Source organism: Podarcis liolepis, assembly GCF_965112155.1.
Source record: "Podarcis liolepis genome assembly, chromosome: 17".
Taxonomy (NCBI): Eukaryota; Metazoa; Chordata; class Lepidosauria; order Squamata; family Lacertidae; genus Podarcis; species Podarcis liolepis.
In genome coordinates, this window is record NC_139571.1 from 2,190,371 (window position 1) to 2,207,493 (window position 17,123).

Here is a 17,123-nt window from a genome sequence, read left to right on the forward strand (position 1 = left end):
GGCCCTTGTCTATACTTTCTCATTTTGTACCTCTTCAATTGACTAGTGTTTAGCAGTGGCTCCCATGGGTCAAAGGTAAGGATCTTGCACATCACCTGACTCTTCTTATTGGAAATGCCACAAATTGAATTTGGGACCTTTGACATCCAAAGCATGTCCTCTAGTGCTGAGCTACTGTCCTACTTCTAAGAAAGTTTAGAAACAGGGGTTTTTAAAAATGATCTGCTGCCATGACATTTTATTCTAGAATCAATGATGACCGAGGACTTGTTTTTTCTTCTTGATCCACACACAGATATATGGGTGGCTATTTACCAAGATCACAATCATCACTCCCTCCATTCATCTGGGGCACATGGAGGAAGGAAAAGGTGTGGATAACCCAATAGAGGGTCAGAGTGTTCAAGCACATATCAAATAACTACACCCATCCTTGTAGATGGCAGGATATAGATTGAGAGCAACATGTTAAACATTGAGAAAAACTTTTTGTTATTGGGGGGAAAAACTGTGCTACAAATGGGTGAGTGTTTATGTAGTCTGTGATTAAAGGACTGTGCTTCTGGGCACTGTCCCATGTGGGTCTTCCCAGCACAGACCAGTCTTTTTTTTTTAGAATTGCAGAGTTGGAAGGGACCATGAGGGTCATCTAGCCCAACCCCCCGCAATGCAGGAATCTTTTGGCCAACATGGGGCTCGAACCCACGACCCTGAGATTAAGAGTCTGATGTTCTACTGACTGAGCTATCCCAGAAACAATTCACAGACCAGTCTTTTGATCATTTTTATACAGGTTGCTGGCCCTTTGAACTGTAGAAACCAGGCAACATTTCAATGGTGGGGGAGAAAACATAATTTTAATTGCACCCACTTTTTTAATGCACCAGGGCAAGAAATAATATCTACATACATGGTAGAAAACATTTGCCCATAAACATGAGACAGAGTGTTGTAGATAGATCTGAAACCTTTCAAATTGGGGATTAAGATACAGCACCCTGTACTGATTTGTTTTTCCAAGATCAATGCTAATATCACAAATCCTGCACAGATTACCTTATTTGGTAAAACATTGCTATATTGCCTTTCAGCCCTAAAAAAGTTTCCCCAAGTGGTTTACAACAATACAGTTTTTATAACAATTAAGAAAGATTCGCATAAAACTGCCTTTTCTACATGCTCAATGGGAAGGGAACTGGGTTCTCTGAACAGGACTGTTAACAGAGCACAGCTACCCCAACAAGGTTCCTCCAACTTCTCCATCCCTGACCCTTTTTATTTCTAGCCACACAAGCTCTAGGAGGCAGAGAGCATTGCTTGAAAGGTCAAGCTGCAATATTCCCATTCTTTCTGCAACCTCCCTGAGGAAAGACACCTTACTAGTACAGTATGGAAATTTTCAATCTCAGCCACCTACACTTTAGTTCCTTTTATATAAATAATTTTTATTGAGATTTAAGAACACCCACCAACACCAGTAAAACATCAAATCTTATTACATATATCCTACTTTATGCTCCGTAGAGTTGTTGACTTCCGTCCTTCCCTTCCATCAGTTTTCCTATTCTATTCTATAGTTCACAGTTTCTTTGATTAGATATTACAACATGACATAAGATTTACTTCAATCCTGCCAAAGTTTTCAAATTTGTACAGTTCTCACTTATATAGATCAAAAATTTACACCATTCTTTTTGGTACTTTGTCTCCTCCTGATTGCGAATTCTGTTTGTCAATTTAGCCATCTCAGCGTATTCAAGCAGCTTTATCTGCCATTCTCCTATTGTCAGCATCTCCTGTTGCTTCCACTTTTGAGCTATCAGAACTCTAGCTGCTGTTGTTGCATACAAATATAATCTTTGATCAGTCTTCTTAATATCTTCTCCCACCAAACCTAGCAAGAATTCTTCCGGCTTTTTGGGAAAGCTATACTTAAACATCTTTTTTAACTCGTTATATATCGATTCCCAGAACTCTTTTAATTTATTACATGACCACCACATATAAAAGAAGTCGCCATCCTTTTCCTTGCATTTCCAGCAAGTTTTACTACTAGTTCTGTACATTTTTGCCAATTTGGTGGGAATAAGATACCAACGATAGACCATCTTCATAACATTCTCTTTTAAGGCAGAACAAGCGGTGAATTTTATACTCTCATTCCAGAGTTTGGCCCATACATCATAGTCTATGTTGTGTCCTAGAGCAATAGCCCATTTTATCATAGCCTCTTTTATAAGTTCGTCTTTTGTATTCCATTCTAATAGGAGATTATACATTTTTGAAAGTAGTTTAGACTTACTTTCTATAATGTCTATTTGAAATTTCAATTTTTTGTCTTCAAATCCTAATTTTTTGTCCTCTTTAAAAACATCATTGACTTGATGGTATTGCAACCATCCTGTCAATTTTCCAGCAATACAATCATAAGGCTTCAATTTGCAACCTTTTTCGGCCTTCATCAGAGAGGGGCCACTTATATGTTCAGTTTTTTAACTGTTAACATATCAATTGGTGACACCCACCACGGTGTTTTCCTTTCCAACAAATTCTTGTTTCTGTCCCAGACTTCAAATAGAGCACCCCTTATCACATGATTTGTAAACCCTTTATGCACTTTTGCCTTACCATACCAAAGATAGGTGTGCCATCCAAATCCTTTGTTGTGTCCCCACCTACACTTTAGTTCCTAAAGCTGTAGCAACATGATAAAAAGAAACTTGGCCTCCTCCATGTCTTGCTGGGTTTGGAGAGTTTTGCTAGAGCTTGAAGCAGCATGCATTCTTCCTAATCATGACTCCACCTGATACAGGAATGGGGACCTCATTCTGAGCTACTGCTGAACTACAACTCCCATCAGCCATGGTTATTTTCAATGTTGCTGGAGCTGATGGAACAATAGTGCTACAGGTTAGCCACCTCTGAGCTAATGGAAACTACTGACAAGACCAGTAGTAGTTTTCCCACCAGAACACACAAACATGATCCTCTCATGCCAACTGCATATGAAAGTTCAAAGAGCTGGTAAAAAGATCATGATGAACAGGACAGAAGTGTTATCTTTGAAAAGCCTCTTAGTTCTTTTAAGGTCAGTTTAACCACTGGAAGTTAGGACATCGTCAAGTTCCACAGACAACTGGCTCCAATGGGAGATGTCAAGGAGGGCTGATTGGACATAAGATGGAACACATCCACACAGTACTCGCCTTCTTTACTAGTTTCCCCAAAGGATCCTAGGAATTGTAGTGGGTCAGGGTGGTGAGAATTGAGGAGAGAAAATGACTATTAAAACCAGTTTAAATCTATGGCTAAGATACATCTAGAAGATGAGCTCTCCAGAAAAGAAATAAGACTGACAACAAAAGCAAAGAAAAGCCACACTGAGAAGATAAGACAAAGTGCAGAGCCAAAGCGAAGCCCAGAAATGATCAATGGGGAATTCATGTGCATCATTAGAACTGTTCAGCTTGAAGAAGAAAAAAGACCCCCTTCCCAGCCATGCTCACTAGTTTGCAACCTGGCATTCATCTCCCTTCCATTTCCGCTCCAGACATCCAGGGGGTTAATTGCTGCTCTCGCCAGCCTCCTCTTCCTTCAGGTCTTCCAGGATGAGCTCATTGATGTCGCAGAATGCCAAGCTGCCTTGACTTAAGCAGGTGGCCACCGTGGAGCCAGTACTATCATGCTCTTGGCTGGGGTAGATGACTTTGGGCAAGCTGTTCTTGACGCGGCTTTGGGGATGCACACAGTGAGTTCCTGGTATATGGGGCTCTGTAAGGGGACAGGAGGACACGAGGTGAAATGTTTTGTTGGACCAGCCACACATGAACTCACCTTCCTACACTCCCTTGTTTCCACACTTTCTAGAAGGCAGTCAAGCTCTACCCCTCTCCCCTCCCCCAGCCAACATTCCTTCTCTGCTGATCATGGCAGCAGTATGGGAAAAGTTCCAATATTCCAGAGCAGGGGTCTGCAACCTTTAAGACAAAAAGAGCCACTTGGACCCGTTTCCGAAGGGAAAAAAACTGGGAGCTGCAAAACTCGTCATTATAAAAATAACTTTTTTTGTCACTTTTTATTATTTCTTTGTTTGACCCCTCAGAATTAATCCTCCTCATAGAAATAAACGTTAAATTAACAAGTTACCTTTTGTGTGTGTGTGTGTGTTCTTCACTCCCCTTCAAAACAGTGACCAGTGTACATGCCCCCTTTCAATGCAGTGACCAGCGTACACGCCCCTTACAATGTGGCAGGCGGGAAGGTGACGTCAGGACGGTGCGTGACTAACGCACGCACCGCCCCCATGCGACGTCACAGCCAGTACAGCGCCCGCCACAGTGGGGAGTGTTGGGGCGCACAATGCGCCTCCTCCCCTCGTTAGTATCTGCCCCGGAGCCTTGGCAAAGGTGTAAAAGAGCCACATGCGGCTCCGGAGCCGCGGGTTGCAGACCCCTGCTCCAGAGAAATAGTCTGCACATTGTCTCTCATGAACATGAAGCACATTTTGTAGAGCCACAGGAAAAGGGCAAATACAGGAAGGCACTTTTTGCCCTCTGCCAAATAATATGCCTGGAATTTTGCTCCAACGTCTAAGTCTTTCTACTCTGGTCCCATTCCTGCAAACTGGGACCAGATGCCACTTGGCATGGCAAGTCAACAACACATGGTGGCCCCCTAGCAGGGAAGGGACACCCCATGGCACAATGCCTATTCATTGCACATTCAGCCCCACCTCTTCGGTTGTAGCAATCCTCTGCAAAACACGAATGCTGCTGTCTGCTTCTTGGTCCCAGCTTCTTGCGAGGTGGGATGATAAAACTCGGGAGAACAGGGCTGTGGCAACTGTAGCAGGGAGACGGGGTCCCCATCTGGGCCGAACCACTGCAGTCAAGAGATGGAGGGAGTGCCTTTATTTATTGATACATTTACTTATTTTCTGTCATGTTCTGATATACCTCATTTTTTAACTATTTTTTGCCATTTTATTTCGTGGAGCTCTCAGGAAGACTGCGCAGAAAATTATACCAAGAAATAAGGAATCAACCTAGCTCAAAATATCAATACTGCACATCAGAAACCCCACTTCTCCCAGTGCCAAGCATTCTAGGGTAGAGCACTATCACATTTAATTTCCTTTGGGTGAAGCAACACCAGAACAAATAATACCAACTATTTGGAAGAAGCACCCTCCTAAAAACAGACAGCAGAATCCCACAGGACAAACTGCGCACCCCATCCCACAAAAGGCTACGCCTGTTTCTAGCTAACTCAGGAAAAAAACTCATAGCCTTTTCAACCGGCAAACTGTTTTGTTTGCTCCCTTTAGCTGAAAGAGCTATTTCCAGGCTCTGAAGATTCCCAGCCCTCAAGGCATACTAATATTTTTTGTTAAACCCAGATTAGAATCATAGAATGGTAGATTTTGAAGGGACCAGGAGGTTTACCCTCTGAAAAAATATCAGCCAATCTTTTCTGACCAATAAGTGAGAGATCAATTAAAGAAAGGAAGGTCAATTAGAATAACAAGATGACTTGTCTCAATATCCTTAGTTATATGCCAAACAAGATTGCTGACTGTGGTAAAAGCTATTTATTATTACTTATTAAATTTATTACCCACTCTTCACCAGCCGGTCCCAATCCTAGAGCCCAGTCTTATGCTTACACATGCAGAAGAGTCACACTGTGTTCAATGGATCTTACTCCTGAGACAGTGGCTGCGTGCAAACTATATCTTTAAAGCCCGAAGCACTTCCTTTCCCTCAAATTCTGGCCACTGTAGTTTACCTCCCTCAGTTACAATTCCTAGCAACCCTTAGGAAATCACAGTGCCCAGAATCCTTTGAGGGAAAGGAAGGGCTTTGAATGCGCTTTAAAGGTATAGTGTGTACGCAGTCCATGTCCAATCCCCTGCTAATGCAGGAATTCCACTGCTATGCCATCCATAACAGGTGGCCATCCAGCCTCTGCTTAAAATCCTCTAGGGAAGGTGAGCCCACCACCTTCTGAGACAGCCTGATGTTTCAATGTCCAACAGCTGGTACAATCAAGAAAATAATCCTAATGTTTATAGTCTAAATTCTAACATGAAACTATTGGTTCCAGTCCTGCCCTCTGGAACAATGGAAGACCAATGTAGATACTGAAGTCCCCCTCTGTCCTACACTCTCGAGTCATTCAGTCTGTGCTGCTTACCTGAAGGTGCGTCCACACGAGGGGCAAGTGAACTCTGCTGTACCCCACATTTTGTCTTCAGGCACTGGGTCATACTTGTTCCCACACAGGTGACAACGGGACACCTGTGAAGGGCATCAAATGAGAAGCTAAAAAGGCACCCAAACTCCAGCAATGAACCACAAAATGAAATGGCAGCAGACTCCGTTGAAGTCCTGCTGAAGTCCTCTATAGAGCAAGCTGCCCATATGAGATGTGGCCCCAATACTGTTGCACCCTTGATTGCAGCTGCTTTATTTCTGGTTGCAGGGAGTGGTGGTGGCTGGGAGCAGTGGTCTTGAAGTGAAAAGTAGAAGAAAACACATAGAGTTCAGCCCCCCACTCTTTGTCCATGCTCCACTCCCGTCCCTCAAAAAACACCTCTATAGAGACACTATCCATCCTGTATATGGATTTGGTGGAAGACCCAGTTTTAACCCAGGTCTCTTGCCATCATGTCTCCTTGGTCTTCACTCCCTTTTTGAAGTCTACTCACCACATAAGTGACAATTTTGGGGGAAGGTGATTATCTCAGTTGCAACACCTCTGAAAATAGATTCTCTCTGGCATAGGAATAAGGAGCCAATGGAACTTCTTTAATTTTTCCAACCCCAATTACTGGGGGGGGGGGTTGTCATCAGAAGTCAGCACATTGGAAGGGGAGGGTTAACCAGTGTGTGACACACACATACACACACACCCCAGCAATTAGGCTGAAAAACCCTTCATTACCACCACTGGAAGCCCTTTTTCAAGCCTAACTGCTGTGCAGGGACAGAATAAGGAGAGGAAGCTGGGAGATGCATTTTGCCTGTGGGCCAAAGAATTTTCACACATACTGTTATTTTTCCTTTTAAATTTAGGCAAAGATGGGGAGACAAAAGAGGGAGGAATGGGAGAAGCGAGGGTAAAGAAGGGTTAATATCCTGAGAAAACACCCATCTCCCTTTTACTTGAGCTACCTCAGTGGTTGTACGTGGCCATCAGTTTGACCCTTTGAGGCAGATGATCCACGACACATGGTCATGCATGCACACCCACCTGTTTTCTCTTTGGGACTCGACGCCACCACATACTGTCACAGGGCTGGCAGGAAAACTGACGGTCTTCAGGCGGGATGCGGTTCTTTTCGGCATTGTCAAACATGCGCAGGTTCTTCTGCGTCAGAGGCAAGCACTTCAGCTGCTGAGCAACCTCCTGGGGAAGAATAAACATGAAGCGTATGAATGTGATCTCCTGAGTGGTCCTCCAAGGGCCAGGAAATTCCTTCATGGCCAAGGGCAAACCCGCTTCCCTCACACCTGTCCAACTTGAGCAACTGGTCAGAAGACGACAATGAAGAAGAAAGCTACTGTGGCTCTGTTCCTAGTGGATGGGCCTGGGTGTATGTTGACCAACACTGAGGGAGAAACAAGGGGCTGATCCAGACTTCCTTTTGTGACATGTTTCTAGGCACATGTCTAGGCCGTAAAGCACTGTGAGCAAATGCGTTCCCCACCCCCCACCCCGGCAACACTTTCTCACAAAAACTCGCTATTTACCACTGAATTGAGCAAACTGCAAACTGCAGAAAACCCGAATTGCCATTTGTTCTGATTCAGCATTAAAGGGCAGGTTTTTGCAAGGAAAACACTCAAACACGGAACTTTAAAGTGTGGACCTGTGTCTAGAAAGCTTGGGGCAAAAGGAAAGTCCAAGAACCAAGGGTCTGCTGGTTGTGGCAAGAAGGTGAACAGGAGAGGAAGAGAGACTTCCGTGCTCTCACCACCAACAGCTTCCCCTTCCCTCCTGGCTAGCCTTGCATCAGCTGAGAGCAGCGGCAATCTGGTGGCCTCTGCACCTGCAACCCATTAGCATCTCCTGGCTGTAGCACCAGCTGCAAAGCAGAGGCAGGGCTAACAGCTACAATTGGTTTAAATGTTTTGTTTTTACTGTTTTTAATTTGGGGGGGTGTTGTTTTTATTGAGGAAGAGGAGATGTGTTTGGGAGGAAAATAAGTGGGGAGAGCAGGGGGTCAACCACAGCGGTTCTGGGTAGGGGAACATATGGTGTGGGAGGTGGGGCAGACCAGGTAAGGGGCACACAGTACAAGCAGTTAGTGACTGTGCCGTGTGCCAGCCCCTGCTTCAGTCCGGGGAGTTTCGGTTGTCCTATCAGCCAGCCCTTGGGTCTGCAGCTGCTGTTGTTGAATTTTGGTTTGGCTCTGAGTAAGACCTCCCTCATCCATGATCTGATGATGGACATGGAGGCTGATTTGGTCTGTACCACGAACACCTGGGTGGCTGAGCAGGGTGGAGTTGGTCTTACCCAGCTGTGCCCACCTGGGTACTCAGTGAACAACAGGGCAGACCTGAGGGCTGGGGAGGAGGAGTTGCTGTGGTCTGTAGAGACTCCATCTCTCCAGGCTCTCCGTCCAGTTGTGGGAGGATCTAGAGTGTGTGTTCCTGGCACTGGGCAATCAGGACAGATTAGAGATTCTGTGTCAGGCAGCCCTCCCGTCTGTGGTTCAACACTGTAACAGAAACAGGCATGGCTTGGCAGGAATTAACTTTATTGCTCAATAACCAAGGAAACAGCACATGGCACATCCAACAGTTAAGCAAGTCAGTTGCAGAAGCTAAAGTCCCTGCCCCTTTCTTCCCTTTATTTATACCTCCCTCCTTGCATTTTTTCACTGTGACTCAACTTTTCTTAATTGTTCCAGCCTTTTCTCGACTTCATTCCTGCGCAGAGAATGGGGGAGGGGAAGGAGCCGAATCAATACTGTATTGCAGAGCAGGAGACACAGCCCCGGCTCCTTCTCTCTCTGCGTCTGCCTCTCCCCTTCGCCTTCACTCTCTGCTGATGATTCCTCTCTGCCCCACCACTCTGAATCTGGTTCAAAGTCCCCTTCCTGGGCCACTGGCTGCCACCACTCTTCCTGCCATTCTGCTGGTTTACCACCCTCCTCGCTGCCCAGCAGTCTCCCTGCCTGAGCTGACAGAGCTGGTTTTGGAGGCAGGGTTGAGGACTCCCAGACTGCTGGTTTGGGGGGACTTCAACATCCATGCCAACGTGACTGGCTCTCGGGTGGCTCAGGACTTCATGGCTGCCATGCTGACCATGGGGATGTCCCAAAATGCCACCTGCCTAATGCATGTGGACCTTGTTTTCTTAACTACAAAGGTCAACCTTGGTTGCTCATTAAGGGATGCAAGAACATAGGAAGGACTGAGGTCTTGGAATGCCAACATTTTGAGCATTTTCTAACAATTTAACATTAACCTTCCCAATTCTCTGTAACAGACTCCAATTCTCATGAGTCCCAGCCAGCATGACCAATGGTCAGAAATGATGGCAGCTGTTGATTGCTTTAAGGCTCCGTACCAATGTAATAAAGTTTTAATTATGACTTAACGGCACATCAGTATGGTGGATTCTCTTTTTCTTTCTCTGATCTTTCCCTTATTTTCCTTATTCCACCCCCAATGGTTCTGTCCCAGTGACCACAACAGTCCAGCCCTGGACCTATTCTCACCTTTATTTTCTCATCACTCTTGTCATTTCGTTTCTGCAAGGAAAGAAATAAACTATGATGCACAACATTATTAAATCAATATAACCTAGTACACATTGTTTGAACACAAAAACATTCACTGAGCATATACTTCTCAAATGCTACATGCTGGTTATAACTCTTGAGGTTTTTCTCTGGTCATCCTACAAAATTAGGACCAGATTTAAAAACACAGCGCTTGTGCACACAACATATTTTGCACACATGCATACAGACAACATACTCTGCATATGCACACATACAAACCTAAGCAAGTGACATCCACTGAATTTTTAAGAGTTTATTCCAGCTTTGCACCTGGTCCTCTCCTTGCGTTCTTTTCTTTTTAAAAGAATTAAAGAAGATGTAAGTAAAAGAAAGACATGACATTGGAATGAACCACCTAAGATCAGGGTGCAACTCAATTGTGTGTCTCGCCCCAGCTATTGGAAGTGAATAGAATATGGAATAAGACCTTCACTGCTTTCTGTTTTGATATTTTATTAATGCAGTTAGGAATTCAGGGACAAGACTAGTGGCTGGCAGACAAATGTGAGACTGAGCTGCTGGTATCATTGTTACACAAAAGGATGGCTCAATATATGATGGTGCCTGTGAAAAATCCAAATGGTGTCTTTTCCCTCTTTGGGTGCAATCCTCTGGAAGGTTCTCCTGCACATTTCCCATTTGGTTCGTTGGTAGGATTGTGCCTACCCGTTTAGATCTTTCTGCTTCTTGTTCTTACTAGCATCAGCGGCAACTAACCTGGCTGGCTTGTCTTAGTCATGTTACACAAGCAGCTCAGAAAAAGAAAGTTTTAATGGTCTCTCTAGTAGGAGACCCTAATTTACCTGAACTGCACACACCCCAGAAGTATTCTGAGAGTATTCTTACTATTCCCATCACCTGTCAAAAAGCAGTTCCAAAAGGGTTTGCCAAGTCAGTTAAGATCTACCAGTGAGGCTTTGCCCTACACAATACCCTCCTCCTTCCCAAATCACCTGTTTCTTCTGCTCCTCTTCTTGTTCCAGTTTATCCACCACTCTCTACAACAAGAAGAAAAGTGTTGAAAGTGGCTACCAGACAGCAGGAAGAACGAGACCCATGAAATAAGAAGCACAATACATATCTAGGTGACATACACACTTCTGAAAGTGACAAAAGACTATTGATCAGGAAGACTGAAAGTGCAGTTAATTCTTAAATAACAAACGCTCAGAATTCATGACACAGTAACTATATGATCCATCATTTTCCCAGGCAGGGCTTTTTTTCAACTGAAACTTGCTGAAACTCCATTCTGGGACCTCTCAGGTGGGCGCCATTGCCATTCTAAGAGAACGAGGGAGGTGTTCATGGTGAGAAAAATGATAAACACAAACATATAATTAGTGGTGCCTCAAATCTGTTGCTGCAGTCGGTGACTTCCCTGCATTAGCAGGTCGGACTAGATGACCTTTGAGTTTTTCTCCACATTTATGATTCTGTGAAAACATAGGAGCCAGCAATGTTTCCTAGGAGCCAGATGGGAGGCTCTTCCTTACTGGTGGGGACCTGAGCCCCCCAGTGAGAGGAGAGGTCCTGCTCTGTGCCCCATCTGCACTGCACACTTCAAGCAGAATCGTACACATAGGCAGCCCTTATTCTCCTCACCAAGCTGCAATTTCCAGGCTGGTTTAACAGGCAGCCGCCCCTCTTCCCAGGAACTCTGGGACTGCAGCTCTGGGAGGGGAAGAGGGGCTTCTGAACAACTCTCAGCACCAAGAACAAATGGCAATTCCCGGGATTCTTTTGGGCAAGCCATGACTGTTTAAAGCAGGATACAGCTTTAAATGGGGGGAGCAAATGGGACCTCTGACTGGAGCATTTCCCCCTGCTGCCTTTCCTGCCCTCCGTTCCTTCCAGGTCTCCTCGGAGTCATGGTCCTCCACTTTTATCATATGTGGTGGAGTTGCAAAATAACAAAGAACTTCTGGGAAATGGAAGTAGGGCACGATACCAACAAAGGAAGAATGGCAGACAAAACTGATAGAATACATAGAAATGGCTAAAAGAATCATGGACATAGAGAGACAACAGGACTGTACGATAATAAAATCATAGGAAACGGAAGATACGTAGCCGCTCCAGCAACATATCTCTATTTCCTCACATCCAGAAATGCAAGAGGGCTTTCACTCTTGCTAGAAGCTTGGCCTTGCCCTCACCGATTCTGGAAGGCTCCTATAGAAGAGTCCTGTACGCACGGAGACTTTGCGCCTGCCCATTAGGGGAAATAGGAAGCCCCAAACATATATTTTTAAGATGTCCTTTTTATGTTGAGATTCGTAGAGACACCATTGATCCTTTGCTGAAGAGGCTCACCGATCTTTCAGACAAGTCTAAACTTAATTCTCTCCTCTTAGGCAAAGATCACAAGACGACCTGGTTGGTAGCCAGATTCTGCGCCCAGATTTGTAGGCACAGATCATCCTCTAGAATAAAATAACTTACTAGGGAAATGCTGAAGTCTCCCTTTAGGGCACCTCAGGGTCAATTTTTTATGGTAGCCCAAATCTCAGTTGTACAGGTGTATGTATATATCTCAGTTTTAACTCATGAGCTACTGCTGCAATCTGCTCCGATTGTATATTTTATCTTTATGAACGCTGTTTTTATTGTGTTATGTTATGTGAACTGGTCTTTGACCGTAATAAATTATCTATCTAGAAATGGCTAATCTGATGCATAGATAAAGATTAAAAAATACAAAGGAGATTGGAAATGATATGTAGAATATTTGAAAAACTATTGTAAACATATTAAAACATTAACAGTATTAGAATAAATCCAGCATAAAGGAATATTTTGATATCAAATTGGAAAAATGAGATAATAAAATGAACCATGGATGGGGGGGAGGGAAGTTGATGATAACACTTTGTAAATGGACTTAAAATGGTTTAGTTTAAATTTGTTAAGAAATGAAAATGATAAGTAATTATTTTTTTTAAGGAGTCATAGCCCTCTGCATCTCCAGGCAGAAATCACCAGGCCCAATTTTGGAGGCCAAAACAGAATTAAGGAAATGGCATTAAAAAGGCAGCCAAGATGCTGAGGGAGGTGAGTTTGCCCCCCTTGATATTATTCTCTTGGGGGGGCTCAGTAGGTGAGTTTTGGGAATTATGCTTCGAGTATGAGAGATCACTGTATTTGGGTTATTTGTTTAGTAAGATTTATAGTCTGTCTCATCCTTAGTGTCTGGGACAGGTGACAATATTTAATACAAACAGCAGAATAGGAAAATGTAGTTGAAATGTTTTGCACCAGCACTTCCTGGTTTCTTGGAATTTTGTGCTGCTGACAACTATTCAAAGTACTGCACAGTGACTGTCTGAAATTCACTTTAATTTCAGCATTCCTAAGTGAGTGTTCAAAATCTCAGTCAAACCTCACCTTAAAGACTTAGAAATGTTTTATGATCTTGCGTAATTAGTATTTATCTGCAGACTTATTTATTTAGGTCATAACTGGACCATGGATAATTGGACCCACTTTGTTGGCGTTTGTCTGTCTCAAGAAGGCATCTTTCCTCCAAGGGTGAAGTCAAGCCGCCAGAGAAGTACTGCACCTGCTGTGGTTGTGGAGACCGATAACTCGTAACTGCTGCTTCCTACACTTTTTTGCTGAGTTAGGAGCACTTTTGACCTCTCCAGGGTGCAAGCCAGGGCAGTATGTACAGAGGCCCTGGGCTGCCCAGACGACAAGAACCCCCGTCTCTCGGCCTGGCTGATGTGGTTCAAATGAAAACAGAGCAATACATTTGGCACCAGCTTGACTGCAGGAGTTGCCAGAAGGAGGCGTACAAAATGCCACCCAACAGTCTTAGGGATTCCATTGCAGATTTGTGTTGGGTTTACTCCTTAGCCTTTTCTTCTCCCAGCGATGTTCCGCAAGGCAGCGGGTATGGATGTTTCCTCGGGGTTTACTCCTGAAGTTTACTTACTTACAAGTGAGTATAACCACAAGGCAGCAGAGGCTTAGAAGCAGTGTTCTGCTTCTCTTAGATGGGTTACATTCCCAGGTTGACGTTTCCCACCTGCCCCTCACTTCCCTCTACAGCACATGCAAACTGCCTTCTTAACTGTGCAGCCCACTGTTGGTCTCGTCCCTAACTCACCGATGGGAAGACCCATTGGCTACCCTCAGCTGCTTTAGCTGGCGAGTGGAGTTATTAAATTAGGATAGCACAGCTGTTGGGTTAATAAGAGCTTCATTTGTTTAACATTTCAGTATCTATAATTGCCCCTTAAAAGTAGCTTCTGACTCCTTACTCTTCATCTACTTTTTCCCAGCTTTTCACCTCTGCCTAAGATAAACAGACAGAGAATTACCAAAGCCACAGGATCATCATCGAGGCTCTCTCCATCTTCTGGGTCCGTATCTAAAAAACAGCAACACCACAAAGTTAGAGCAGGCTGAATGTGAGTTGCTGTTAGGAAGGAGGTCTGGAACTGTGAAAGGTAAATGTGCTGACACTAGGAATTGAAAGCATTCTGTGGCCAGAGGAGAGGGAGCTGTATAAAACACAAGTCAGTCTACCTTGACTTGTACCCTTTGTTCTAATCGACTGCTGCAATGCGCTCTGTGTGGGTCTGGCCTGGAGACTCCAGCTCAGGGCTTCAGTGTTGCGCCCCGTCCTTGGGGTTGTGCGGCTCGCGGCTGTGCATCAGAGGCGGGTTTATTTTGCGGTGTTGATGGTGCAGAAAGCACCAAAAAAGCTCAGCAACAACTTTGGGTGGGTGCTCCCCTAAAAACAAGTTCTGGCGCCTCTTTTTCCTAGTAAAAAAAGCCCTGCTCTAGCTGGTGCAAAAGGTGGATGGGGACAGATTATTGCCAGCACTTAACTCAGGTGCTCAAAAGTTTATAGTGGCTCAGGTGAGGTTCAAGGTTTTGGTCTTAATTTACAGGGCCACTAATACCTCAGATCCAAGAGGCCTAATACCTTATATTGCTGTCCAGCCACTGAGGTTTTTGAGGGAGTCACGGTCACTGGTCCCCCATGGCTCAGATCCACCTGGAGCTGTGCATTTAGTACTGAAGACCCAATTTTATGGAACTTCTTTCCAGCTGAGGCCAGACAGCCCCTGCCTCCCTGCTGAATGTCGGGTGCCCACTGAATACTTCTTTATTCCAGCAGGCACTGTAACTGAAGTCTGATTTTACTATTTGAACATTTACCTTTTCTTTTCTTTTTGCTTTAATTAAAAGATTTTCATGCATAAAAAGTACATTCAGTGTCTCTGAATTTCAAATCATAAAGTCATGAAGGTCAGTTATGTTCAGTTTGAGACATCTTTGTTATGGGCAGTATGGGGCTGGGGAATGAGAAGTGGGGAGACACAGGGGAGGAAAAAGGCATGTGGGGAAATCAATAAACTTTCATTCTTTTTCATAGTATATGAACGGAGCTTCTGGGAGTGTCATGTGGGTAGGTATCTTGATTTTGCTGGTGCAGCGAGAGACCAGAGGAACTTCTACCTTTTCTGTATTGTATTTCTTGTACACCAATTAGAGACGACTGTAGTTAAGCGGTATAGACATTGTTTAAATAAATGATTGTCTTGTCCAATGGCAGAACAATCTTCATTCATTCCTTCTACTTTTTCTTTTGGTCACCCATACACCAGTCTCCTTTGACATTAGCAAGCTTCATCAATATATTGTGCTCTATAAGATGGCGGTTGTATATGTACTGTGAAGGCACTTCTTGGAGTGCCAGGCAGATGTGCTGCAGCTGCTGGGCTGCCCTCATTCACGTGCCTGCCCTCTTTAGATGCTCCCCATTTCTGCAGGGTAACAGTAGAAGGACTTCCAATAGGGCTGCCACATGGAAGATGGAGCAGGCTCGTTTTCTCCTGCTCTGGAGAGCAGGACTTGAACCAATGGCTTCAAGCTATAAGGAAGGAGATTCTGACTAAGCAGAAGAACTTTCTGTAGGTAAGAGCTTTTTGACAGTAGAATTGTCTCCTTTGGAAGGTAGTAGACTCTCCATCATTAGAAGTTTTTAAGCAGAGGTTGGACAACCTTCTGTCATGAATACTTTGAGATTCCTGCATTGCAGGGAGTTGGACTAGATGAGCCTTGTTGTCCCTTCCAGCTCTATAATTCTACTATTTTATATGGGTCTTGCAGGGAAGGAATGTCCTAGTAGTAGTAGGCTGGGCAACCTGTTCAGGGAGGCATCAACTTGTGCTTTTTGTAGTTACACAAAACCTTGCCTAACCTAGTATTTTAACACTGCAGCCTGCAGCCCAGGGTATAGGAGATCCATCCAGATGTTGTTGGACTCCAACTCCCATCAATCCCAGGCGTCATGGATGATGGGAGCAGAGGTTGGGTGTGTGGCTGGGTATATGGGGACAAAAGTAGATATAGGTCATCCGTGTGGGGTAATTAATAAAGGACTTGGCTGGATCCCTAGATCCAAAGCGCAGTTACACACACTCTCCAGCAGGACAGAGCCCTCAGCAGAATTTAAAAACACTGAATCATGCCGCACAGTGAAGTGTGAGGAATATAGGCTGTTAGACCTTTTTAATATCCTGTTCTAGCTGCTTGCAGCACTTTCCCTCGTGTCTTGCAATGAACAGAGCACACCATTAGCAAGTTTAAAGGCTTTACTTACAAAAATCCAAAGGTCATGTTCATGTACTATTCCATGCCACAGCAAGAAGTACACAGGTAGAAAATATTGGGTTTACAAAATATAGTGAAATAGCTCTGGGCACGCAGTCTGAGCTTGTAGTGAGCAAGCTCAGCCATGTCCTATCTCGGTGAGTTCACATGGTGAAAGAGAATGAACCCAGGAAGAAATTTCCACGCTTCTGGGTGAGGGGCGTGACCTGAGTCTAGGAACACAGTTCTATGATCTTAACCCTTTCATTCATTAACTAGCCCTACGCTTTCTAGTTATATTTGACTGTAATTTCCCACAGTTTGGTCATGGATGCCTTAGTTGAAATTCCTGCATTGCAGAGGACTGGACTAGATGACCCTTGGGTTCCCTTCCAACTCTATGGTTCTATGGTTCTAAGCACTCTCTGCCTCCCCAGCTGCAATATGGAGATGCCTCTTATGGCCCTGCAGGCATCCCCTTCTCCCATACAATGCAGTGCTTCTGACCAGCACGAATGGCTAACTCACCTTCCAGCTCATTTTTGCAGAGAATGATGCGACTACAAGCGAGCTCATGATTGTTGCAGAACTGCCTCATCAGCACCGTAGCCGTTTTGATGCTCACCTTCCCATAAAATTTCTCTCGCAGTCGACGAACACTTTTCTCCAGCTGCACCGGAAGTGTAAGATCACAGTTAGTCAGTTGGTCAAGGGAGAA

At 44.5% G+C, this 17,123-nt stretch overlaps 1 protein-coding gene across 6 annotated transcripts in view; it reads right to left on the bottom strand.

The window, feature by feature from the left end:
• Window positions 1–17,123, bottom strand: part of SHFL (shiftless antiviral inhibitor of ribosomal frameshifting) — a 216,422-nt gene that overhangs the window by 180,876 nt on the left and 18,423 nt on the right. For 3 of the 6 annotated variants that reach the window (XR_014520701.1, XR_014520702.1, XR_014520703.1), the window contains 9 exons: window positions 16,934–17,075; window positions 14,122–14,171; window positions 10,750–10,794; window positions 9,731–9,763; window positions 7,255–7,410; window positions 6,196–6,299; window positions 4,733–4,881; window positions 2,676–3,771; window positions 840–1,413 (listed from right to left, as the gene is read on the bottom strand). Coding sequence is in view for 1 of the 6 variants with exons in the window: in XM_083482644.1 (XP_083338770.1) it covers window positions 3,563–3,771; window positions 4,733–4,881; window positions 6,196–6,299; window positions 7,255–7,410; window positions 9,731–9,763; window positions 10,750–10,794; window positions 14,122–14,171; window positions 16,934–17,075 (888 nt within the window). In the remaining 5 variants the exon portion in view is untranslated. Of the gene's footprint in view, window positions 1–839; window positions 3,772–4,732; window positions 4,882–6,195; window positions 6,300–7,254; window positions 7,411–9,730; window positions 9,764–10,749; window positions 10,795–14,121; window positions 14,172–16,933; window positions 17,076–17,123 lie in introns of those variants that run through there. The other 3 variants (XR_014520700.1, XR_014520704.1, XM_083482644.1) reach the window with 3 other exon arrangements.